The sequence below is a fragment of the Peromyscus maniculatus genome, chromosome 2 (assembly GCF_049852395.1).
Source record: "Peromyscus maniculatus bairdii isolate BWxNUB_F1_BW_parent chromosome 2, HU_Pman_BW_mat_3.1, whole genome shotgun sequence".
NCBI lineage: Eukaryota > Metazoa > Chordata > Mammalia > Rodentia > Cricetidae > Peromyscus > Peromyscus maniculatus.
The window spans coordinates 157,755,839-157,779,389 of NC_134853.1; the positions used below are offsets into that span (position 1 = coordinate 157,755,839).

Consider the following 23,551-nt stretch of genomic DNA (forward strand, 5'->3'; position numbering starts at 1 on the left):
GCTGTGTTCCGTGGTGCTACTTTATACAAATGGTCACTGCACTGCTTATCTGTCTTAGGAAAAAGCGGGGGCAAACTTCTCAAGTGGTGAAATCTTCTATATAAAAATATGCATGCTCTATGGGCTGGAGAGATGGCTCAGCGGTTAAGAGCACTGACTGTTCTTCCAGAGGTCCTGAGTTCAATCCCCAGCAACCACATGGTGGCTCACAACCACCTAATGAGATCTGGTGCCCTCTTCTGGTGTGCAGGCAAACATGCAGATAGAATAATGTATATATAATAAATAAATAAATCTTTAAAAAACAACATACATGCTCTAAAGAGACAAGAAGGTGTATCAGCCAGCTATGGTTACAGCGGCACTACATAACAAGGCACCCCTAGCCTCAGAGGGTTGCAACACAAATATACTCAGGAGCTAATAATGGCTGGCTGTGGTTTGATTGATCTGACACAGGCTGTGTTCTGGCTGTGAAGTCAGTGGGCCTTGCTGCCTGCAGCTAGCTAGATTTAGGTCATGTCTGTGTGTATTCATTTGGAAGGTTGCAGGGACAGCGGCCACCTGGGATGAACTCTGATTTTGGTAGCTCCCTGGAGTACCAACACCAGGCAAACAGGCAGACACCCTTTTCTTGTATCCCAGACCCCAACAGCCTGTCTGTTGTTAGAGACTCCTATAAAAATCCCCTCTCCAAACGCTGGGGCTTGTGACGGCAAAGCTGGACCTCTTCCCATGATCCCCTGTCAGCCTAATGAGGTCTCCACCTCCACTGCACCCCTCCTGCAGCGGGTCACAGTCGGAACCCCTGGACAGCCCCGTGGCCTCACCTGTGCATCTGTCTGTTGTCGCTGGTTCCTCGCTGCTCTCGGAGGCTGTTCCCCCGGGAGGCCTTTGGAACGCTGTCATCTCTTCTGCCCTTTCCCGACCCCATGTGCAAACCGTGCACCTGGCTCCTCACTTAGAGTGGCATGCTCTTATCGGTAGAAGCAGTTCTTCATGGAGGAAAAAAAAGCTAGCCCCTGCCTCCAGATGCTATAAATTACACACTACCACCATCCATCTAATGCAGTGGTTCTCAACCTTCCTGATCCTACACCCCTTTAATACAGCTCCTCATGTTGTGGTGACCCCCAACCATAAAATTACTTCCGTTGCTACTCCGTAACTATAATGTTGCTGCTGTTAGGAATCATAAAGTGAATATCTGATATGAAAGATGTCTGATATGCGACCCCTGTGAAAGGATTGTTCTACCCCCCCCCCGTGGGGTCAAGACCCACAGGTTGAGAACCACTGGTCGAATGCAAGCCAGGCTTCAGTTCCCCTGCTGGGCGTGATGAGTCCCATTACCACTCTACATGGTCACTGGGAATGAGACTGCCTAGCAGCTGCCTCCCCTGTGTTGAGTCTGGAAGCTGGAGAGAGAAGAAAGAGATAAGGGCAGTTGGCTTCTCAGGGGTTGACTAGAGCAGCATGGCCCTTGGGTGTGCCTGCACACAGCCTTTGGTAATGGCTCCCAAAGCAACTTCCTCTCTGGGTCTCTTGCACCTTTCCTGGCCTGCGGGTAAGAACACGAAGCACACTTGGCTTTGTCGCTAGGCGCCTCTTACCTCACCTCTCCATGCCTCAGTCTTCACCTAAATATGAGACTTTGCATACTTACCCCAAAGGGTGGCTAAGGGATTAAAATGAGATCCCAGATGTGGAAGCAGCTGGCTCCGATGCGTGCGCTCAGCAAAGACTGATTTCTGTCTGTAAGCTCTAACGTAAGATCGTACAGGGCACAAGAAGGGAGGGGGTGCTGTGTGGATGAGGGGACACCCAATTCCCTGGGTCCTTGAACTTCAAAGGGTCCCCTTTCCAGCCCCACAGTGGACAAGAACTCCAGATGGGCAGGGCCTGTCACCCCACTGCCTGGCATGTCAGGGTATTTAGCACAGACAGGAGCTTGATGTGGGGCGAGGGAAGCAAGCAAGGTCACCTGCATGTGAGTTGGTGTGGCCCGGCAACAGCCATGCTCTGAGCTGGGGCAAGTATTTCCTCGTTTCTCAGCCCCCAGTACACAGCAGCAGCGCGAGGAGGTGCGTGTAGGGGCTCTCTCCCTGCTTCACAGATGAGAAACTGCGAAAAGGCCGTCCACAAGGATCTAAGTATAGAGCCGGTACCATTCTTCATCAGCGTTGTATAGAGAGGACCCAGACCCCAAACCGTGGCAGGCATCGTGTAGAGGGGCTGGCAGAGAGGTCCTCTAGGGAAATCACCAACACAGACACAGGTGGAGTTCCAGAGCGCATCTGGAAGTAGTATGCCTGGGGTTTCCACAGCCTACACAAGAAGCCTGCTGTGGGGTGGCCGGGGGCGGGGCGGGTAGGGGTGCTGGCATGCCGGGATGCAAGGTAGAGCTGGGGCTGACTGGTTGGAGGCTAGGGAAGGCTGAAGTCTCTAAATCCTGGCACAAATGAGCCGTTGAGTCAATCCCACCAGTGAGTTGCTGAAGGGGTGGGCACTGGGCCACCTGTAGCCCACCCACGCGTGCTCGATCCCACACCGGACACACACAGCAACTCTGCAGATTCCAGGGGTCTACAGAGACCCTCTTCTCTACACAAGGCACAGACTTCTCAGGGACACCCGAGGCCCACAGCTGACCTCCCTTCCGGCATCTGCCCGCTCTGTGGAGCTGCATCCACACTCACACACCCAGCCAACCCGTGTTCCCTCTCAGTGCGCCCCCATCTCTGCTTCTGACAAACCCCCCCCCCCCCAGTGCAGGCCTCGCTCCGTCTGGAACGTTCTCCTTCAACAGTAGCAGTAATCACATTGACATTAACTATTCTCCTGCACCTAGAAGTGCTGAACTCTCAACATACAGTAGCTCGTGTAATCAGCAGCCCTGTGAGAGAACTCTGATTAGCGCGGCTGTTCCACAGATGAGGTCACTGAAGGACCTGAGCTTACTGGGGAGCCCGATCACAGGCCAGCAGGTGGCAGGGCAGGCAGCCTGGCCGTGTGACATCCACCCCAGTGCTGACTGCACTCCTGGCTGCTGTCCACTGTCCCCAGGTGTCCCTTCCCTGCACTTGCTCCTTCGCACACCTGTCCTACAGGCCCGTGAGTGACTGTGACCTAGGAGTGTACCTCAGAGCCGCCCGGGCTCAGGGCTGGTAGGATATCTCAGTGGGTAGGGTGTCTGTCACCAAGAGCTGAGTTCACTCCCCGGAACCCAGTCATGGAAGGTGAGAAGGAAGGACCGTGAGAATGGAAGGGAGTGGTTTGTCTTCCCACCTCCACCTTAGCGGTGACACGGCACAGAGATGCGGGTCCATAACAGAGGCCGGAGAGACTTTGAGTGTTTAGAACATGCTGGAGGTCTGGTGAAATGGTTCAGCAGAGAATGGTACATGAGTTCAGTTCCCAGGACCCACACGTGGCAGGGGAGAACCATTCTGCAAGTGGTCCTCTGACCTCCACATGTGCACCTAGGCACACACAACCACACACACAACAAGTAAATAGATGTGTAGAATGTGCTGGAATTTTCCAGAGTCCAGTAGACATGAGCTGGCATGTAGGTGGCCTCACCTGTAATCCTCACTGGAGGAAACTTAGCCACCATGAGGGTCAGGGACGGCAGGTCCTGTTTCTTCCTCTCACCATGCCTGCCTGTTCGCCAGCCTGGGTTACTGACCATGGAGCAGCAATCCCCAGCCGGCCACCATCTTGAATGCATTCCTTACCCTCTTTCCCAGGCTCCTGTTCCACAACCAGCTCTTTCCAGCTGTCTGGTTCCAGACAGCCCTGGTTATTTAGCACCCAATTAATCGCAGACAGGAGAGCCTCTCCTAATGGCAAACAAGCTGCCGTGATCTGAGGGGTGAAGAGAAGGGTCACCCTAGTGCATCAGAATCCACACACTGTTTTCTCGAGTCCCCTGGGAGCCAATAATGACCTGTGGTTATAAATCCCAGAGTCACCTGTAAGTCTCTTCCAGGCTCCCCTTCACCCTCCCAACGCTGGCTCATCCTTCCTCCCCTCTCCCCAAGGTGCATGGGGTGAGGGGGTGGACCATTGTCTTCATGCCTAACGTCCCTTGGGAAGTGATGCTGTGGACCTTGGGTGTTGCTACTCTGAGGATTGAGCTACAGTTCACAGGGCCTCTCCCAGCCTGACCTGCCCTTCCTTCAGGTTCAGCGAGGTTAGCTTCATTTCAGATAAGCGTCGCCTGGAAGCCCCTTGAGCATAGGGATCTGTCTCACCGACTTCTGTGGCCCCTGTACCTGGAATAAATCCATCAGGGTGTGTGCTGTGAGTGATTTGAACTTGATGCCTAGCAAGCCATCATAGTCAGGATAGACAAGGTTATAGGGTAGTAACAAACATCCCCGACTCTCTCTTTTTTTAACTTTATATTTTTCATGTGTGTTATGTACATATATGTATTCATGTTGACATGTAGGTGGGATACACATGCATGTATGTACATGTGTGCACATTCATGTGAATCCTCAAAACACTCTTTCACCTTATTCATTGAGGCTCAGTTCACCCAGAGCTTTTGGATATGGCTGGTCTCTTTAGGTGGCTCACTCTGGGGATCCTTTGCCTCCACCTTCTGGAGCTGGAATTGTTTTAAGGGCTGCCAGACCCACCTGACATGTTCATGGGCTCTGGAGATCTGAGCTCCAGTCCTCACTTGCAGGGACAGCACTTTCACCACTGAGCCGCCCCCCCCAACCCCAACATCGCCCACTCTTTTTCACTGTATTTATTTTATGTATGTGAGTATTTTGCCTACATGTTTATCTATGCCCCACCTGAGCTCCTGGTGCCCTGGGAGGCCAAAGGAGAAAGTAGGATTCCCAGGGACTAGCGTTAGAAATAGTTGTGAGCCACCATGTGGGTGCTGAGAATTGAACCCAGGTCCTCTGGAAGAGCAGCTTCTAACCACTGGGCCACCTCTCCAACCCAATGTCCCCCACTCTTTTTTTTTAATTTATTTTATGTGCATTGGTGTGAAAGGTGTCAAATCCCCTGGAACTGGAGTTACAGTTGTGAGCTGCCATGCGGGTGCTGGGACTTGAACTCAAGGACCTCTGAAGAGCGGCTGCTCTTAACTGCTGAGCCATCTCTCTTAAAGCTCTTTAAGAGCCATCCCACTCTTAAAGCTATAGAGCGACAGAGAGTTTTCCACTGTGGGTTCCAGGTGTGCTGCTAGCTGTAGTCACTCAGCCTCACACTTCACCAGGCTCTGTTTCCTGAACCCACACTAGAAACGAGCAGCCAGAAGGCCTCGGTGGGATTCTGGCCTCTGTGATGAATTCTCAGCTAAGGGGTAGGCCAAGACCATACGGGGCCCTTAGTTACTAAGTCTTAGTTACTGTTCTATAGCTGTGAGGAGACACCATGGCCAAGGCAACTCTTATGAAAGAAAGCATTTAATTGGGGCTTTGTTTACAGTTTCAGAGAGTTAGTCCATGATCATCATGGTGGGAAGCAGGCAGGCATGGAGCTGGAGCTTTACATCCTGATCTGCAGGCAGCAGAGAGGGGTGCAGACACTGAGCCTGACATGGGCTTTTGAAACCTCAGAGCCCACCCTCTAGTGACACACTTCCTCCAACAAGGCCACGCCCCCTATGCTTCTAATCCTTCTGAAACAGTTCTGTTCCCTGACGACCAAGTGTTCGAACATCTGAGCTGCACTTTCTTTGTCTGCAGTAGGAGAACTTCCTTCCCTAGCTCTCCCTCCCAGAACAATCCTTCCAGCTTGGAAGGTGTGGGAAACCTTCTTAGGAAACCCAGATGAAGCAAGCCCTGAGGCCCTTAGGGCAGAGCCTCGGTGTGTGGTCCCAGGAGCTCAGAAGCCCAGCCTCCAGCTCTCCTGCAGCACCCAGGGTATCAGCAGCAAAGGGGTAGAGCCAAAGCCACTGCCCAGCCTTGGGTCCCCTCACCCTGGGAGTGCGGCCAGGCAGATCCCAGCCAAAGCGAGAGCTGCTTTGATAGCGGTCAGCTCTAGTCTGTGCCCACTGTGCAGGGAATCAGAGGGGACGGGCTGGTGGAGGTGCCTGGAGACGTAGGGCACTAAGGGTGGGAATGAGTGTGTAACAGGAATGGCTGATACAGCCCACCCGGGAAGGCCCAACCCTCTGCTCCTTCATCAGGTTATACTCTAATACACATTCTCCTCACATCTCACCCAACCCATGAGACGGGTCATTCCGCCTCTGTTTTCTACATGCAAGCTGGGGTTTAGCAACAGTGAAGTCAGGACTGGAGAGGTGGCTCAGCGGGTCAAGTGCCTGCCCTACAAGCACAGGGACGTGAGTTCGAATCCCCCGCACCCATGTAAGAAGCGATTGGCCATGGTGGTGTGTAATCCCGGTGCTGTGGAGGCAGAGGCAGGTGGAGGTGGAGTCCTAGGGTCTGCTGGCCAATCAGTCTAGCCAAGGTGTCGAGTTCAAGTAAAAACGAAGTGGACAGTCCCTGAGGAGCGACACTGAGGTTAACCTCTGACCTCCACACACAAGCATACATATACCATACACGTACCCACACGTTAAGAAACAGGAAGATGGAGAAGGTGGACTCGCTAGGGTCTTTCCCCAACTCTGGAGCTCCGACTTCACCATAGGATTTTATGGCAGCCACATCCCAGATCACAGACCACAATGGTAGTCCACTCCATTGGCTCATTTATGGAGTGCTTACTGTGTGCCAAGTTCTGTACCAGGCTGTGGAGAGATGAGAGAGACATTCTCACCCTCACGGAGCTGGGTGGATTGAGATAAAAGCCCTCCCAGAGACATAGGTTGGGATCTGAGGTGGGGGAGGGGAGTCAGCCGTGGGGGTGCCCGTCCTCCGACCCAGCCGCTGGCACATAGCAGGCGCTTTGAAATGGGTGCCCTCTCCCGGCCTTGCACATCACATTCTCGGAAGCCACCTGGTTGAGGATGACATCTCTTCACACTGCACCCTGGAGTGTAGACCATCATTTCCACCACTTCAGACACTGAGCACGTGGCTTAGGAGAGAGCCACCGTCACCAAAACCAGCTTCCAAGAACAACCGTTTTGCCGCCTCTGTATTTCCAGCTAACTGACTTATGACTGAGATATATGAAGACAGCCATGAAGCATGCTGTGAGCTCCTCCTACAGAAGAAAACAACCAAGGCCTTTGGAGGAGAGAGTCATGAGCCGCCTTAGCCTAAAGGACACCACAGTGCACAGGATGCATGGGCCGGCTGATTGAGCCATTGTCCAAGCCTCCCAGTGACCCTGCCTCACCAAGATGCTCCACTCTAGCCTGCCTAGCAGTTCACATGGATTGTGTGGATACCCACCCCACCCCTGCTGCCCTCTCAAAACCCAGACAGGAAGCACACCTGCCAAGTGAGCAGGATATGAGCAATGCCAGAATTACCCGAGATAAACAGTGCCCCCCTCCCCCGCCACAATAGAGGACTGTCTCACCAGCCAAGGACATCATCAATTTGCTTTGGAAATGATGCCAGCTGGTGGCAGGGGTAAAGGTGATGATGTCTGCTGCCAAGTAGGGGCTCCATTGGAGCACTCACTGAGAGACCCTGGGCCCCAGATCGTAATGAACCGTTCCTTCTTTTTTTTTCAATGTATTTGCTCTGAAAAGATTTTTAAAATTGGACAGTTGGAGAGGGAGTTCAATTCAGACTGACTCATACTAGCTGGCTCTGCCAGGAAAAAAGCCCTATGAACCAAGAAATCAATTCCTGCTTCAGCTTACTTATGCATTTATTCTCCTCTTCATTCTAGAGGGACTTGAAGGGAATTAATTAAGGGCGCTACATATTGTCTCTGCCCGGTGGCTCTGTCCATGCGGTCCACACTGAGCCAGCCTGCCTCGGGGCATATTTGCTAAGCAATTAAAAAGCCTGCTTCTGCTGGACCCTGGGGTCCCTCACTTCTGTCCACCCCGGCGGGCTCCCCATCCCTTCCCCATCTACAGACTCATTTTGTCACCCTTCCAAGTGTCTTGGAGATGCAGGACAACAGGGGAGAATCAGAGGAACAAAGGAGCACTGGGTGTAGAGACCCGAATTCAAGTCCAGACTCTGCTGATTTCTGTCTGGGTGACCTTGGGCAAGTCACTTCAACGCTCCAAACCTTAGGCTGATTAGTAAAATGATACCACTGCCTGTGGTAGTTATTCTGGGTTTTAACAGTTGCCACTTGCTGGCTGTGGACTATGTGACAGGCCTATGTGTGAAGGGCTTTGCCTGTTTTCTCTCACTGAGTAAAAACATCACTGAGAGGTCAGCACTGCTATCCCCGTCTTGGCTCTGGTGAGGTGAAGGCCAGAAAATACATCAATGTGCCTAGCAGAGCTAGGGTGTGACTTGGTGATAAAGTGCCTGCCTAGCATGTACCAGACCCCAAGTTCAGTCCCCAATACCACAAAGAGAAGGGTGGGACAGTATGGGAGATAAAGCCATAAGGAAGTTTCCATGCAAGAGAGCAGAGCCTGGATCCAGCAGAAATGCTCATAGCCAAGCCTGCATCCAAACCCATTTGTGCTCTTCCCAGCTGAGCAAGCAAATTCCACATGTTCAGTCTCCTGAGGAAAGGGCCCAGTGATGCTTTCTTCACAGAACTAGTCATACGGTTAAGTGGGAATGCATCTCTAAAACAGTTAGGTTCGTGGCTGGCCAGGAAGCAGTAGCCATGCAGGAGATTTTGCTACAGTCATTATTACCCTGTGTCTCAGCGTGTCTGTCACTGTAACAAACACCGTGACCAAAAGCAACCTGGGGAAGAAAGGGTTATTTCACCTTACACTTTACAGTCTGTCCCTGAGGGGAAGCCAAAGCAGGAACTCAAGACAGGAACCTGGAGGCAGGAGCTGAGGCAGAGGCCATGGAGGGGTGCTGTTTACTGGCTTGCTCCCCATGGTTTGCTCAGCCTGCTTTCTTACACACCTCAGTTAGGTTTGTGGCTGGCCAGGAAGCAGTAGCCATGCAGAGATTTTGCTAGCCTAGGTGTGGCACCACCCACAGTGGGCTGAGCCCTCCCACACCACACTCATTCATCCAGAAGGTGCCTCACAGACTTGCCTGCAGGCTGAGCTTGTTTTCTCCATTGAAATCTTCTTTCCAGATGACTCTAACTTGTGTCAAGTTGGGGGGCGGGGGGAGAGCAGGACACTGTGTGTTTCTCTATTATTAGCCTGTGCAGTAATTATGCTATGAATTTAGCTATTAGCTTCCTCTTAGTCAAGGCAAAAAAACAAAAAGTACTGACCAGGGGATGCATGGGGACACGGAGATGCCAGCTCCACAGAGAACAAGGCCTTCCATTTCAACCCAGCATGTGCAGTCTGCATTGAGCCATTTCCTTAAAGGGCCTAGGTTTTCCTTTCAGGCTTAATTAGCCGCCATTGGAACCTCAGTGTCTCTGGCCTCTACTCATTAGAAAGGTCGGGCTGGAGGTTCCAAACTGGGAGCTGTGGGCAGAATGTCGGGCTGGAAAGATCTTTATCAGCTCGGACTGAGAACTGTCCTGGGGAACCGCAGCAGGGACTTCTTCAGATAATTACCGCTGTGGCTTTTGGTGAGCGCCTGGGGACCCGAAGACTTAATTAGGCCACAAGTCTGGAGTCTGGTTGGTTTTACATTCTGTAATCCAGTGACTGTTAGCTGATGCAGCTTCGTGAGCCTGGCGTGTGCTAATCACACACTCAGAGCGTGATCCCAGTGTGGAGTTAATCAGTCCTGCCTGGCCTCTGCAGAGCTCCGATGGAGAATACTGTGCCCTCTCCCCCGTGCCAAGGAGGGGAGAGCCAGTGTGTGTGGAGCACAGAACCACAGGCACAGCTGTCCAGCAGCCCCCCTTCCTACCTGTGGGTAATCACCCACCCCCATTCCTCTCCCTGCCCCCCTCTTCCCCTCCCCTTCCCCCCAGGCTCTCCCCTTACCTAGCCCCTTCCCTCTCCCACCCTCTTTTCCTTTTTCCTCCCTCCCCCCACCTCCCACCCTCTGACTACTACCCCTGTTTTCAAGAGAATAGTCTCAGAGAATTTAAGGACTCTGTCACAGAGTATTATATTAGTCTAGGAGGCCCAGCAGGTCCGCCCCTTGCGGACACGCACATCAGGGTTCTTCCTAGTGTCCCATGAGGGTGGTGTTCTGCTTTGTATGGTGTACCTTCCCTGCCGGCTTCTCAGGTCCTGTCCTACTTAGAGACACCTCAGTGCCTTGGTCAGCACAGCTCCACCTTGTTGTGGCTTTGGGGGGGCAATCTTCACAGAAGCGGAGGGCCCAGAAGCCACTTGCTGTGCAGCACCCCCTACCCCTCACCACACCACCCCCACCACCACACCACCCCCCCACCCCCACCCCCCACCCCCGTCTTCGAGGCTAGCATTTAGAAGCCCCTGCTGGAGAGTCTGCCTTGCATTGGGAGCCTGTGCAGAACCCGGCAGATCTTCAGATTTCCTGAGAAATGGCCACCAGTGTGATCCTTGCTTTTATTTTACTGGATGAACATTTATTAGGCACCAAGTCTACAAAGCAGAGAAGGAACTGACATTTACCTGTTTGACAGTTGGTTCCAGGCAGCCTCCCATAGAACCATCCCGACAGCTCGCAAGGCTTCTTGGGACGTTTTCCAGATGAGGATATGGCCAAGTGTGGTGTCAGTCTCTCTTGTGGCCACTTGACAAGCGGTGCTTTCCAGGAGGAAGGGCTTATTTTTGGCTCGTGGGATGAGGGCACAGTTCAGTCAGAGAAGAGGAAAAGCTACCATCAAGGTAGAATTGTTTTCTCTAGGCTTAAGGGGAGCCACCAGGCAATGGAGACTCTTCTAAGGTGGGAGTCAAACTTAGGAGGTCCACAGACACATTCTTGTGTTTCAAGGACATTGAGAGTCACAGGTCATGCCGGGTCTCAGTCCTAGCTGAGGCACAGGGCTGCTCAGGCAAGGAGTAACCATTGTTCTCTGCCAACAGCGGCGTCAACCGCTCCAGAAATAAAGAGTGGCAAAGCTTCTACCTTATGCAGTCGCAACTATTCGGCTAGGAGACTGAAGGAGAGGACTATGTGGGTCAATCTGCACAACAAAGTGGGACCCCCATCTTTAAAACAGAGAGAGAGCTGGGTATGGGGGTGCTTATCTTTAATCCCAGCCCTCGAGAGGCAGAGGCAGGTAAGACCTCTATGAGTTTAAGGCCAGCCTGGCCCACAAGAGCGTGGTCCAGGCCAGCCATGGCTACATGGTGAGATTCTGTCTCAGAAAAATAAAAATAAATAAATAAAAAAAAAAATATATATATATATATATACAAGGGGAAGAGGCTGCATGTGTGAGGCCCTGGGGTTTAAGCCTCCTCCTCACTGCCAAAACGAAATACCCAAACTAACAAATAATGGGTGTCATAGCTCCCACTTGAACTCAGGGAGAAGAATTACCACAAATTCAAGGTCAGCCCGGACGCTAGATGAGCACCTGTCTCAAAGAGAGCAACCATGAGAGCAAGAAAGCCTGCAGCAAGTCAGGGGTGGGCAGAAACAGGTCTGTATTAGCGTATTTCTAGAGAGGCAATTGTGTAGACTAATCAGGTTCCCCACTAACTGGCAGTGAAAATTCTCCCATTACAAATACCCCAGAAATGCTAATGAAGTTGCGGCAGATACTCCGCTGATACTCCTGGAAGTGCTGAGGTGAGCCCCCAAAAGGTGAAGAAACATGAAAGGAATAGAAAATCAAAGTGTTGGGAGGTATTGGGAGGGTGAGGGCACAGGCCAGTAACCCAGCCCTTAGGAGGCTGAGGCCGAAGGAATCAAGCCTTGGGCTCAGACCTCATGCTTAAAAAAAGCAGCACGTTACAGTTGTTTAAAGACTGAAAGTAAGTAGAAAAGAGCCAGAGGTGTGGTGGAACCCACCTTTAACCCCAGCACTTGGGAGGCAGAGGCGTGCAGATCTTTGTGAGTTCAAGACCAGCCTAGGCGATCTACAAATCAAGTTCCAGATCAATCAGGTCTACATAGTGAGACCCTGTCTCAAAAAGGAAAAAAAAAAAAAGTAAAAGAAGCCAGAGGGATGGCAGTGCAGAGCGCTTTGACCCTAGCACCCAGGAGACTGAAGCAGGAGAACCGAGAGGTCCAGGCCAGCCTGGGTTTCATATAGAGATTCTGTCTGAAAATAAAAAAGATTGGGGAAAAACAGCAGATGAATAAGACACTAGAAAAAAATAAAATATAATGAGAGATTTGAAAATAAACCAAATGAAATTTCTGGATATGGGAAAGCAGGGTGGAAACCATACTGGATGGTTCAATAGCAGCTTAGACAGAGAAAGAGAGGAACCACTGCCAGATCCATCTGTAGAGATTACCCATCATGCATCATGAGGGGGGATAAGGGAATGGAAAAGAGGAGAGAGGAAGTTCCTTAGCCACCCAGTGCAAAATCTAAAAGAAGAGTGGAGGGGAGAGAGAGAGTTGAATGCCTGAGAATTTTCCAGAAGTGAGTCCTGAGCTTTAGGGAGCAGCCATGCCTAGTTAGTAGACTCCTGGGAATAAACACTGCTCACTCTGAGCTGCTGAGCAGGGACGATTGTGCAAAGCCGTGGCTGCCACTTTTACCCATGTGTGTGCGAGCACATAAGAAACAACAGTCTGTCCCTGACTAGATTACTGTTGTAGAATACTAGTTTTTAAGATGTGTTACGCTTGTTTATGCTGTGGAACATGGGTTTAATGATGCAACGATGTGTTGCATCATTCTTTTATGTTGCATTTGTTTAACTCTGTGCAGCTGTGTTACTGTGCCTGTCTAAAACACCTGATTGGTCTAATAAAGAGCTGAATGGCCAATAGCAAGGCAGGAGAGAGGATAGGCAGGACTGGCAGGCAGAGAGAAGAAATAGGAGGAGAAATCTAGGGAAGAGAGTGAATGGGGAATGAGAAAAGAAGGGGTCAGCCATCCAGCCACACAGCCAGAGACAGAATAAGAAGGAAAGAAGAGCTGGGCGGTGGTGGCACATGCCTTTAATCCCAGCACTCGGGAGGCAGAGCCAGGTGGATCTCTGTGAGTTCAAGGCCAGCCTAGTCTACAGAATGAGCTCCAGGAAAGGTGCAAAGCTGCACAGAGAAACCCTGTCTTGAAAAACCAAAAAAGGAGGAGGAGGAGGAGGAGGAGGAGGAGGAGGAGGAGGAGGAGGAGGAAAGAAAAAATATACAGAAATAGAGAAAGGTAAAAGCCCAGAGGCAAAAGGTAGATGGGATAATTTAAGAAAAGCTGGCAAGCCGGGCGGTGGTGGCGCACGCCTTTAATCCCAGCACTCGGGAGGCAGAGCCAGGCGGATCTCTGTGAGTTCGAGGCCAGCCTGGGCTACCAAGTGAGCTCCAGGAAAGGCGCAAAGCTACACAGAGAAACCCTGTCTCGAAAAACCAAAAAAAAAAAAAAAAAAAGAAAAGCTGGCAATGTTAATTAAAGCTAAGGCCAGGCATTCATAAGAAAGAATAAGAGTCTGCAGGATTTATTTGGGAACTGGTGGCAGGCCCCCAAAGAACAAAGAGTAAAAACAACCAACTACAGATTGCAGTCCTCAGTTTACCAGAAATTGTGTTTCTAAGTTATATACACTCAATTAAGGGACACTGGTGCATACCTGGAATCCCAGCACCTGAGAGGTGGAGGACAGCTCTGTCTGCACAGTGAGTCTGGGGCCATCCTTGGCTATGTGAGATCTTGTCAGTTAATAAATAAATAAATAAATAAATAAATGTTAACCTTTCTGATGGGAAAGCCAAGACCCTGTCTCTAAAAGGGGGTGGGGAGGCAGGTTGGAGAAATGGCTTTAGTGGTTAAGAGCATGCAGTGCTCTTTCAGAGGACCCCAATTTGATTCCCAGCACCCATGTCCAGCTGTTCACAACTGCCTATAACTCTGGTTCCAGGGTCTGTCAGCTTCTTCTGGCATCCATTGGGTGCTGCACTCATATGCCCACACACCTGGACATACACACATGCAATTTTAAAAATAATAATAAAATAAAAGATTTCTTTAAAGAATTACTTGAATAGCCCAACCCTAGAATCCGTACACTCCAGCCGACTGAACATTAACTTGGCTGTCACCAGACACCAGCAGAAAAACGTGGCCCACAGTGGCTCAGTCAGATGGTTCTTTCATCGCCACGATAACACGCAGCCCACTATAATCACGTATGATGTGATTGGTTTCCCAGCCATGAAACTGTACCCATCAGTTGCTTGAACCGAGTCAAACCTAGCCCCAGCCTGCCTGGGGGGCAGCCAGGAGAAGCCAGGTGGAACAGATGGATTTTGAGGTTCCTGGGGTGCAGTAATAGCTGTCTCGCTCTGTGTGGGTATCAGAGAGCAGAAATGAAAGCTTGGCTGTCCCCTTGAAGAATCCACCCCAAACCCTGATCAGATGGCCAAACAGGTTCCTTAGATGGTTTCCTGCTGTGTGAGCCGAGCCTCCCGTGGGGGCGGCACTGTCGCCAGGGCCCCCATTCTCCGGATTCATCCCTCTCCCTTGGCAGTTTCCTCTCCCTCTGTGGGGTGCATGTGTGAGTATCTGTTCAATGGACTTGGTTTGGGTTAGACACAGCTCAGATCGTTTCCAAGGCCTTTCTTGCAAATCCGCAGCCGGCAGATGCTCCCCCTCCCCGCCCCCATTCCCACCTTATCACTCTCTGCACACATGAACACCTGATGGGAGGGAGAGGATCCGTCCACTTCGCAGGTCTGACTTGAGACATTGTGACAGGCATGGGGGAGTGTGCTTGTGCCTCTGTGGCCATCTGGGGAGACATCAGAAGCTCTGTGCACGCTGGCTTCCCTTTAACAAGGCCCGCTGTGGGGACAGGGAGGCTAGCAAAAGTGAGACCAGCTATGGTGGTTCCCACAGGTGAAGCTGGCCCCCTGCAGCATGTTCTGTAATGTTTGGTTTTAGAATTTATACATACATAGTTTCAAGGCTGTCACTGGGAAAAGGGTGTCCCTTGTGGGTCCTGGATGGGTTTTGGAAAAACTGAAGCCAGCCAAATCTAGACTTCTAGGAGTGCCAAGTGGTGAAATGTCATCCCAGGAAGTCAGGGGGCAGCTGAGAGGTGCAAACTGACAACCAAAACAAACAAACAATTGAAGGAAGAATGCTGCCCAATGAGGCGGACATTCTCGATGCAGCTGAGCGAACACTTTATTTCTAAAGATTTATTTTTAGTCTTCCATTATGTGTAAGGGTGCGAGTGCAATTGCCCATGCAAGCCAGAAGGGGGTGTCAGTTCCCCTAGTGCATGAGGTTTGGGTAGTTGTGAGTTGCCCAACATGGGTGCTGGGAACTGAACCGGGGTCCTAGGCAAGAGTGGCAGGAGCTCTTAAGCACTGAGCCATCTTTCCAGCCCCCTGGTTTGAACACTTTGAAGTGGTAGGGACTGGACATGGGGCTCCAGTTGACAGAGTGCTCAAGTAGCATGCATGAAACCCTGAGTTCCATCCCCAGGGCCTCATAAACTTGGAGTGGTGGCCTACACCTGTAATCCCAGCAGTAGGGAGTTAAAACCAGAAAGGTGGCAAGTTCAAGACCATCCTCCGCTCCATAGCTTGTTCTAAGCCAACCTATGATGCATGAAATCCTGTCTCAAAACAAACAAAAATGACAAGATGGTGTTGCTGGAGGGCTTCTCTCCAGGTTCCCCAAGCCCCGCAGTCCCACAATCCATTTATAAAATAATCACTCAGATGCTTGTATCACTTATAAACTGTATGGCCGTGGCAGGCTTCTTGCTAACTGTTCTTTTATCTTAAATTAACCCATTTTTATAAATCTATACCTTGCCACGTGGCTGGTGGCTTACCGGCATCTTTACATGCTCTTCTCCTGGCGGTGGCTGCAGTGTCTCTCCCCCCTTCTTCCTGTTTCCCCAATTCTCCTCTCTCTTTGTCCCGCCTATACTTCCTGCCTGGTCACTGGCCATCAGTGTTTTATTTACATAGAGTAATATCCACAGCAAGATGGGAAATGTTATATGTATTTTCTCACAAATAAAATTTTAAAGCCAGAGATGGAGGGTGGCTGTGGCAGAGCATTTGCTTAATTTGCACTTGAAATTTTTAAAGCGGTGCTGAGGAGTTAGCTCTGTGGTTAAGAGCACTTACTGCGCTTGCATAGGATCCAAGTTCAGTTCCCAGCACCCACATCAGGCAATTTACAACTGCCTCTAACTCCACAGAATCCCAGGCTGGCCTAGAACTAGCAATGTAGCCAAGGATGACCTTTGTGTTAGTTACTGTTTCATTGCTAGAAGGGGACACCATAACCACGACAACTTATTAAAGTAAGCATTTAACTGGGGATTTGCTTGCAGTTTCAGAGGGTTAGTCTGTGATCATCGTGGTGGGGAGCATGGAAGCAGGCAGGCATGGTGCTGGAGAAGTAGCTGAGAGCTACATCCTGATCTACAGTCAGCAGGCAGAGAGGGAGGCCGGAAGCCTACCCCCGTGACACACCTTCCACAGCGAGGCCACACGTCCTAATCTTTCCCAAACAGTCACCAGCTGGGGACCAAACATTCACATCTATGAGCCTATGGGATCATTCTCAAACCACGACAACCTTGAACTTCTGATCCTCTTGCCTCTGCCTCTCAGAGGCTGGGTTTTCAGACACCCACCGGCTCACCCAGTTCATTCGATGCTGGGGATGAAACCTGCCACCTCCTCAGCCTGGACTTCCATTCCAAATGGATCGTTCCCGGGCTAGAGGATAACAGAATTGGTAGGAATTGGAAGGAAGGGTGCCTGACCGCACATGGGGTGACAGAAAGTCCTGAGAGCAGAGGCCGAAGGCTTGACTGACAAGCTTTCCTTTTCGATAGGAGGCCAAAGTTCTAGGTTATAGCTGAGTGGAGAACCACCCTCCCCATGGTAACAGCAGAATATGATTAAGAGCTAAGGGGCTGAGGCAAAAATGAGAAATCCAAGCACAGAGGCTGCCCGTGTCTGTGACTTCTGAACTTGAAGATAATCTCACCCCTTTTGCAGAAGAATATGAATATTTATAAGCTTCTGGGGGCGGGGTGGAGGGTACATGCTAAGCAGGTGCTCTACTGTGGAGCTGCATCCTCAGCCCTGTGGGTCTGTACCTAAGACCTCAGACTTTCACTGGAGGGAACGCCCGAACCAGAAAATAACTTTTGTCAGATGCTGTCCCCACAGCAAGAGGACACCAGGGCCATAAAATGTTCATCTCTGGCATCTTTACAGTTTTACATTTACTTATTTGTGTGTTTATGTGTGGGGTAGGGGGACATTATGTGTGTGGGTTGTGTATGTATATGTGTGTTGTGTTTGTATGTGTGAGTATGTGTTGTTTGTATGTGTTGTGTGTGTGTTGTAAATGTGTGTGTATGTGGGTTATGTGTGTGGGCTGTGTATGTGTGTGTGCTGTATATGTATGTGTGTATGTGTGTTGTTTGTGTGTGTATGTTGTGTGTGTTGTATATGTGTGTGGGAGTGAGAGTTTGTGTATGTTGTGTATGTATGTGTGTGTGTTGTATGTGTGAGTGTGGTGCATGTATGTTTGTCTGAGGGGGGAGATGTGTGTGCATACCTGCATGTCTCTCTTCCCATGTGAAGGTCCGAAGACAATTTGACTTGGTCTCTCTTACCATGTGGGTTCCTGGATCAAACTCAGGCACTTTTACCCTGAGCCATCTCACTGGCCCTCGGCATCTTTCACTGGTCTTGAGAAGTGGGTGCGTTCTGTACCGACTCCAGAGCCTTACCACCGATCAGACATAGGATGGCCTGGGAATTGAACCCACATCCTCTGGAACATCAGTCAGTGCTCTTGACCACTGAGCCATCTCTCTTCCCCCAGATCACGTGTCCTTATGAGGATACTGAAGGTGCAACCTGATAAGGATTTTTTTTCAATGCAAGGCCTCGCACACGCTACACACGCACGTTAACCCTGAGTGATGATCCCAACCCCTCAGAAGGATGTTTCTGTTCCTTGCCTGAAAGGCCTAAATTATCTGGGGTTCTAAAGTTTCAGACTCTTTTTAGGGGTGGACTAGTTGACTGTATTCCAGGCTGGCCTTGATCTTGCTCCATACCAAAGGATGGTCTTGAACTCTTGACCCTCCCACCTCCACCTCAGCAGTGCTGGGATCACAGGTTTGTGACCCCATGCCCAGCTTCAAACAGTAGATTGATGCTGTACATATCCCCCACCCTTTTTCCTTTTTCCTAACACAGCCTCCTCCTGTCCTTTCCACTTCTAGAACCTTCAGAGGGTGGGTAATGGCCTCTGACCCCCATCCAGGATTCAGCGGTGGGTGGTTCTTGCCGGCTTCCACGCCTGTGTGTTGCTAGGAGCCTATCTCGTAGTTTGTGTCCAGGTTTTACCCCCATGCAGAGAGCAAACCTTTTGAATGCAAACTCATCTGGGAGTGGAAAGAGGGCATTAGTGAAGGAGTGATGAAATGCATGTCCAACCCGACCTGGTTTACGTTCGCTCTGGACTACTGTGGGAGGTTCAAGGTCAAAGGAGTGCCTTTTCAGGCTTTTCTCTGTGGCTCTCCCTGGATCTAACGGTTGCTCAGAAATCCTGCTATTGTCCCTGTTGGCCACAAGGAGGTGTGGCACTCCACCAGCTGTCCCATGGCAGATCAGCCTCGGAAGGGAAAGGAGATGGAATCCCCTAGGGCAAAGGAAGCATCTGAATGGCCATCCTGGCCCCAGATCCACACAGTTAGGCCCTCTTGATTACTGCATCAAAAGAGAGAATGGTCCCAGGGACCTCACAGCTATCCAGAGATTCTGGGTTGCGGTCCTTGCTGGAGTCTCTCTGGCTGCGTGGCCTTGGACTGGTGCCAACCCCTCTCTGAGCCCATTTCCCCATCTTCCAAGGGAAGGGTTCAAAAAGAGGGAGGCAGGTCATCCATGTTCTCGGTGGGTGTGAGCTTTCGGGTGGTAGAAAGACACACTGCTTCCAGCTCCAGCTATGTCACTTGCTGTCTGTGTGGCTGTGCAGATGTTTACCTTAACTGTGACAGTGACACTTTGCAGGACTAGATCAGGCATGTGAGGGTCTGACTCGGGGCCTGGAACCCTGTAAGTTTTACACACACACCCCATTGCCGTGTGTGTTTGTGTGTGTGTGTGTGTGTGTGTGTGTGTGTGTGTGTGTGTGTGTGTGTATTGAGGGATATTTGTTCACACTGACACTCCAAGACTGCTAATTAGGGCTGGAGGGATAGCTCAGCCATTAAAGGCTAGGCTCACAACCAAAAATATAAGACTGCTAATTAAGTTTACCTTGAATCAGGGACAGAGTCAGCAATTGGCTGACTGGAATTAGCCATAGAGATTTTGGAGGACCCAGATGGGGGGCACAGGAAGATATCAGAAGGGGCTTAGGAGATTCTCAGCCTTTCGATCTGGGAAGCGTGGAGAGTTAGGGTCAGCTGATCGTTCCTCCGCTGCTCTTTGGATCTATCATCAGGTTTTTACCCCAATATCTGACTCCCGAGTTTTTATTAATAATAGAACGATATAGGTAAATGCTTCATGCGTGTAGTCATATGCAAGTGTGTATGTATATGTGCGCGACAGTGATCGCCTTTATCATTATTAAGTCCCCTGCCACCCTCTACCTTTCTCCATCCCATCCCACACACGCACCACCCATTCACCCCCCTCCCATCAGGACCCACTGTGGCATGGAACACTGACGGACTCTGCTGGTATCTCTCACCAGATTGCCAAGGGATCATCGAGGATGTGGTCCTTCTGGGCGCACCAGTGGAAGGGGACGCCAAGCACTGGGAACCATTCCGGAAGGTGGTGTCTGGGAGAATCATCAATGGCTACTGCAGGTCTGTCTGAACCTCATGCCCTGGGGGAGGAAATAATATTTCCTGAGCACCTAGTGCCCCCCACATCCTTGCTGGAGACAAGAAGCCTCTGTGCTAGAAGATAGCAGAAGCTGGCCGCTGGCTGTCAGCAGAGCCGTCAGGGCCAGAGGTTCAGATCTGGGAGCCATCCCACCCTGCAGGATGGCTGTGGACAGAGGGGGGCCTTGCAGGATGATGCACCCCTGTGTCAGGTCCAAGGTCACCTGAAGGATGACTCAGCAGATCAGAATTGGAGGGGGAAGCATGGGGTGGTACTTGAGACTGAAACACACGAGGGATCCAAATGGGAGTCCTTTGAGGCTAAGGCACACACGCTTGTGCCATTGGCCATGGAGGTGTCTGGGCTCTGTTTTGGGAACATGATTTCTGAGCAGGGGCGGGAAGGTGGAAGAAGTAGCTGTCAGTGCAGAGAGAGCCAGCACCCTGGGCAGCAAGCCCTCTGGCAAGCGGCGGGACCTGGGGATGGGCCGGGGGAGCAGCCCCGTTTGGAGTCTGAGGAGACGCCCTAGGCATTTCATTCTGAACAGTAACCCCGAGCTCCCAAAAAGCAGCAGCCCCTCATCCCAAGCTTGCAAGAGTGAGTATCCTGTATTTTGCAGGCTACAGGCTGGTTAGCTGTAAACATCCCAAGGCTCATGAACTGCCACAGGTCCCAAGGGTTTGAGATAAGGGACCTGCAGTGAAAACACAGGATGATGATGACCAAGTCACCTGGAGGAGGTGACAGGCTAGATGGATGAAACAGTGACCTTTATCTTTTTGAGGCAGGCTCTCATTGAGCTCAGGGTGGCTTTGAACTCTCTATATAGCCAAGGATCCTCCTGCCTCCACCTTCCAACTGTTGAGATGCACAAACATGTACCACCAATTCTGATTTATGTGGTGCTGAGAGTCAAAAGCTGGATTTGTTCATGCTAGGCAAATACCCTGTCAAGTGAGCAGAGTGTGTTTCCAAGCCCCAGGGACCCAACTTAAATATTACAATTTAAAGAAAAATTATATAAATAGATACATGTGTGCATGTATAGAATACATACATACATACATACATACATACATACATTGAGGGATTTGAGGGGGAAGTGGCTGCAGGTTTGAGCAAAAGTGTGAGGCCCACACTATAAAGCAATGCAGGGCTCAGAGGTCAGAACCAGAGGGACGGTTGGACCAGAGGTTCTGGATGAGAGCTGAAGGCAGAGGGACAGACAGTAGAGGGACAGACAGACAGCAGAGGGCCTATGATGGATGAGCCTGCAGGAAAAGAGCAAATGATGGGATTCCCATTTGAAGGGATTCATCTCAGGAGGAGGAAGCGCCGCTGTGTGTCAGAGCCCCTCAGAGCGTCTAGCCAACCACTCTGGTGTCCACATGGCATCCCAGAATTTGGATGCTGAGGCGGGGAGGATTGTGAGGCCAACCCAGGCTACACACTGTCCAGCTGTGCCCAGTTGGTCAGAGGCCCAGCCCACCCGGGCTCAGGCTGACGGCGCCTGTTTCTGCCTTCAGGGGAGACTGGTTGCTGAGCTTCGTGTACCGCACGTCCTCTGTGCAGCTCCGAGTCGCAGGCCTCCAGCCCGTGCCGCTGCAGGACCGGAGGATGGAGAACGTGGACCTGTCCTCAGTGGTGAGTCCTGGTCTGTCCCCACAAGGGCTCCCCACTGGCCTGTGTATGAGGGACACCAGGTCATGGCAGCACTTGGGGATAGGACCTGCACGGACCTGCCTCCTGTGGGCTCCATGCCAGCCTTTCCCCCTTGGCTGTAATCCCCAAGCTACTGCCCGGCAGGAACAGTTGTATCCCATTTACAGATGAGGAAATCAAAGCTTAGAAGAATTCCTGTCTCCCGACTAGCAATTCACAGGGCTGGATCTAAACCCCTAGAGTTTATCACAAACCCCTTCAAATTACCACTCCTACCCCTGACCCCCGAAGCAATAACCAGATCACCAGTCAGAGCTGCCCCCGCCTGCCCCAGCAATAACCAAAGCAAGCAGAGGACCCAGGTGCAGGGCATTGTCTAGACTCAAAGCAGTAGACCCTGGTGTTGGCCAAGCAAGAACACAATCTAGTACTGAGTCCATCATATGGGGAGTTTACTTAAGATGCAGGGTCCAGAGCCTTGGGCTCATGAGTGCTCCCTAATACTAGCCCCCCCTCTTCAGCCACCCCACCACCCCTCACTTCTTCAGTTTGGAGACTAGCTGCTCCCAGACCCCTCCCTCCTCAAACACCTTGACTTTGGCTCTGCTTCTGCCTAATAATAGCTCTTTATCACATTAGGGGCCTCAGTAAAGCGGTGCTTTCCTCCTCTGAGTAATTAGAGGTAATTAGCATTGCCTTTGTGTCCCTGGCTTTCCTTGGCAGCTCACTGCTGGAGGAGGGCCTGGCAGGGCTCCCTCGCTAGGACTTGCCAGGCAGCTCCCTGTGCACCAGCGGCTGCAGACCTGTCCCATCCCTCCTCCCTGTGGCAAGCAGGGGCCCCCTCTGGGGGAGATAAAGGAACCCTGGCTGGGATGCCTCTCTGGGCTGCAGCAGGTGGAGGATTTACCACCCCAAGGCTCGCTGTTTGAAGCTGTCCAGGAAGACCTGGTCCAGAATAAACCTCCCTATATCCCAAAGGATGTCTTTGGTCTCTAGAACTTAACAAAGGGCCAACCACAAAGCACAACAGTCAGTAATAGTACTAGCATCGGGTGACAAGAGCCACCATGAATCAGGTGACCCTGCCAAAGGTCCCAGGAAAACATACTGATCCATTATTCAGATGTGGAAACTGAGGCTGCAGTGAGTGACAAACACAGGCATATTAGTGACTTTCTGAGTCATTTGTGACCTCGCCCCTTGGCATAAATAACTTAGGATCTATTTACACTCACGGTGTAGGCAGGCTTCAGTCTGCCGGGGCAGGGAAGGCCCAGCAGGAAGCTGTTCACAGAGGGGTGGATTGACAGCAAAGGGGGGGGGCGGGCTGGGCATCCATTCTCAGTCCACTTCTAGTGACCTGCCTCCTAAAGGTTCCACGCCCCCCCAACATCACCAGCTGGAGAATGAACCGTCAAGAACGTGGGCCTGAGGAGGACGTTGTAGATTCAAGCCAGAAACCCAAGGACGCCACCTCAGAGCTTGGGCCCTCGGCCACCCATTTGTGCCATCTGCGCTCCTAAACCATGTCGACAATGTGCAGCCCTGCCAGCGGGCCTGTATCCATGTGGTCTCCTGCTCATCCTGTCAGCCCACATGATGCTGGGGTTATTGTCATTTCATTTTACAGAAGTAGCATGGGACGCCAGGGAACTGAGGGCCTCAGGACAGACAGGTGGGGTGGTGGCAGCCAGGCCAGGTCTCTTGCAAGGCAGGAAAGGGGAAATGCTGCTACCCACATGGACCCGATGACTCCTCGAGTTCATGGTCTGTCAGCTGGTAGTCTAATGAGCCTTTGCTAATTGACAGTATGTGGTGAGAGCTGCCTGGTGTGTCCCGAGGCTGTACCCCTACCCAGAATCATTCATGGAAGATGGCTGTTTTGCATTAGTGATGTCTGGCTGTACAGGGCAGTGGGCAGGGCTCAGTGGGACAGCTGGGGAGATGGTCACAGGCTGAAAACTTGAGTCAACATCAGCTATATC

At 51.3% G+C, this 23,551-nt stretch overlaps 1 protein-coding gene across 6 annotated transcripts in view; it reads left to right on the forward strand.

The window, feature by feature from the left end:
- The window catches only part of Tmco4 (transmembrane and coiled-coil domains 4), an 83,190-nt gene that overhangs the window by 56,846 nt on the left and 2,793 nt on the right, over positions 1 to 23,551 (forward strand). For 5 of the 6 annotated variants that reach the window (XM_015999347.3, XM_076565530.1, XM_042272192.2 and 2 more), the window contains 2 exons: positions 19,768 to 19,885; positions 21,431 to 21,548. In XM_015999347.3, coding sequence (XP_015854833.2) covers positions 19,768 to 19,885; positions 21,431 to 21,548 — 236 coding nt within the window. Of the gene's footprint in view, positions 1 to 7,093; positions 8,030 to 19,767; positions 19,886 to 21,430; positions 21,549 to 23,551 lie in introns of those variants that run through there. The other variant, XM_076565533.1, reaches the window with a different exon arrangement.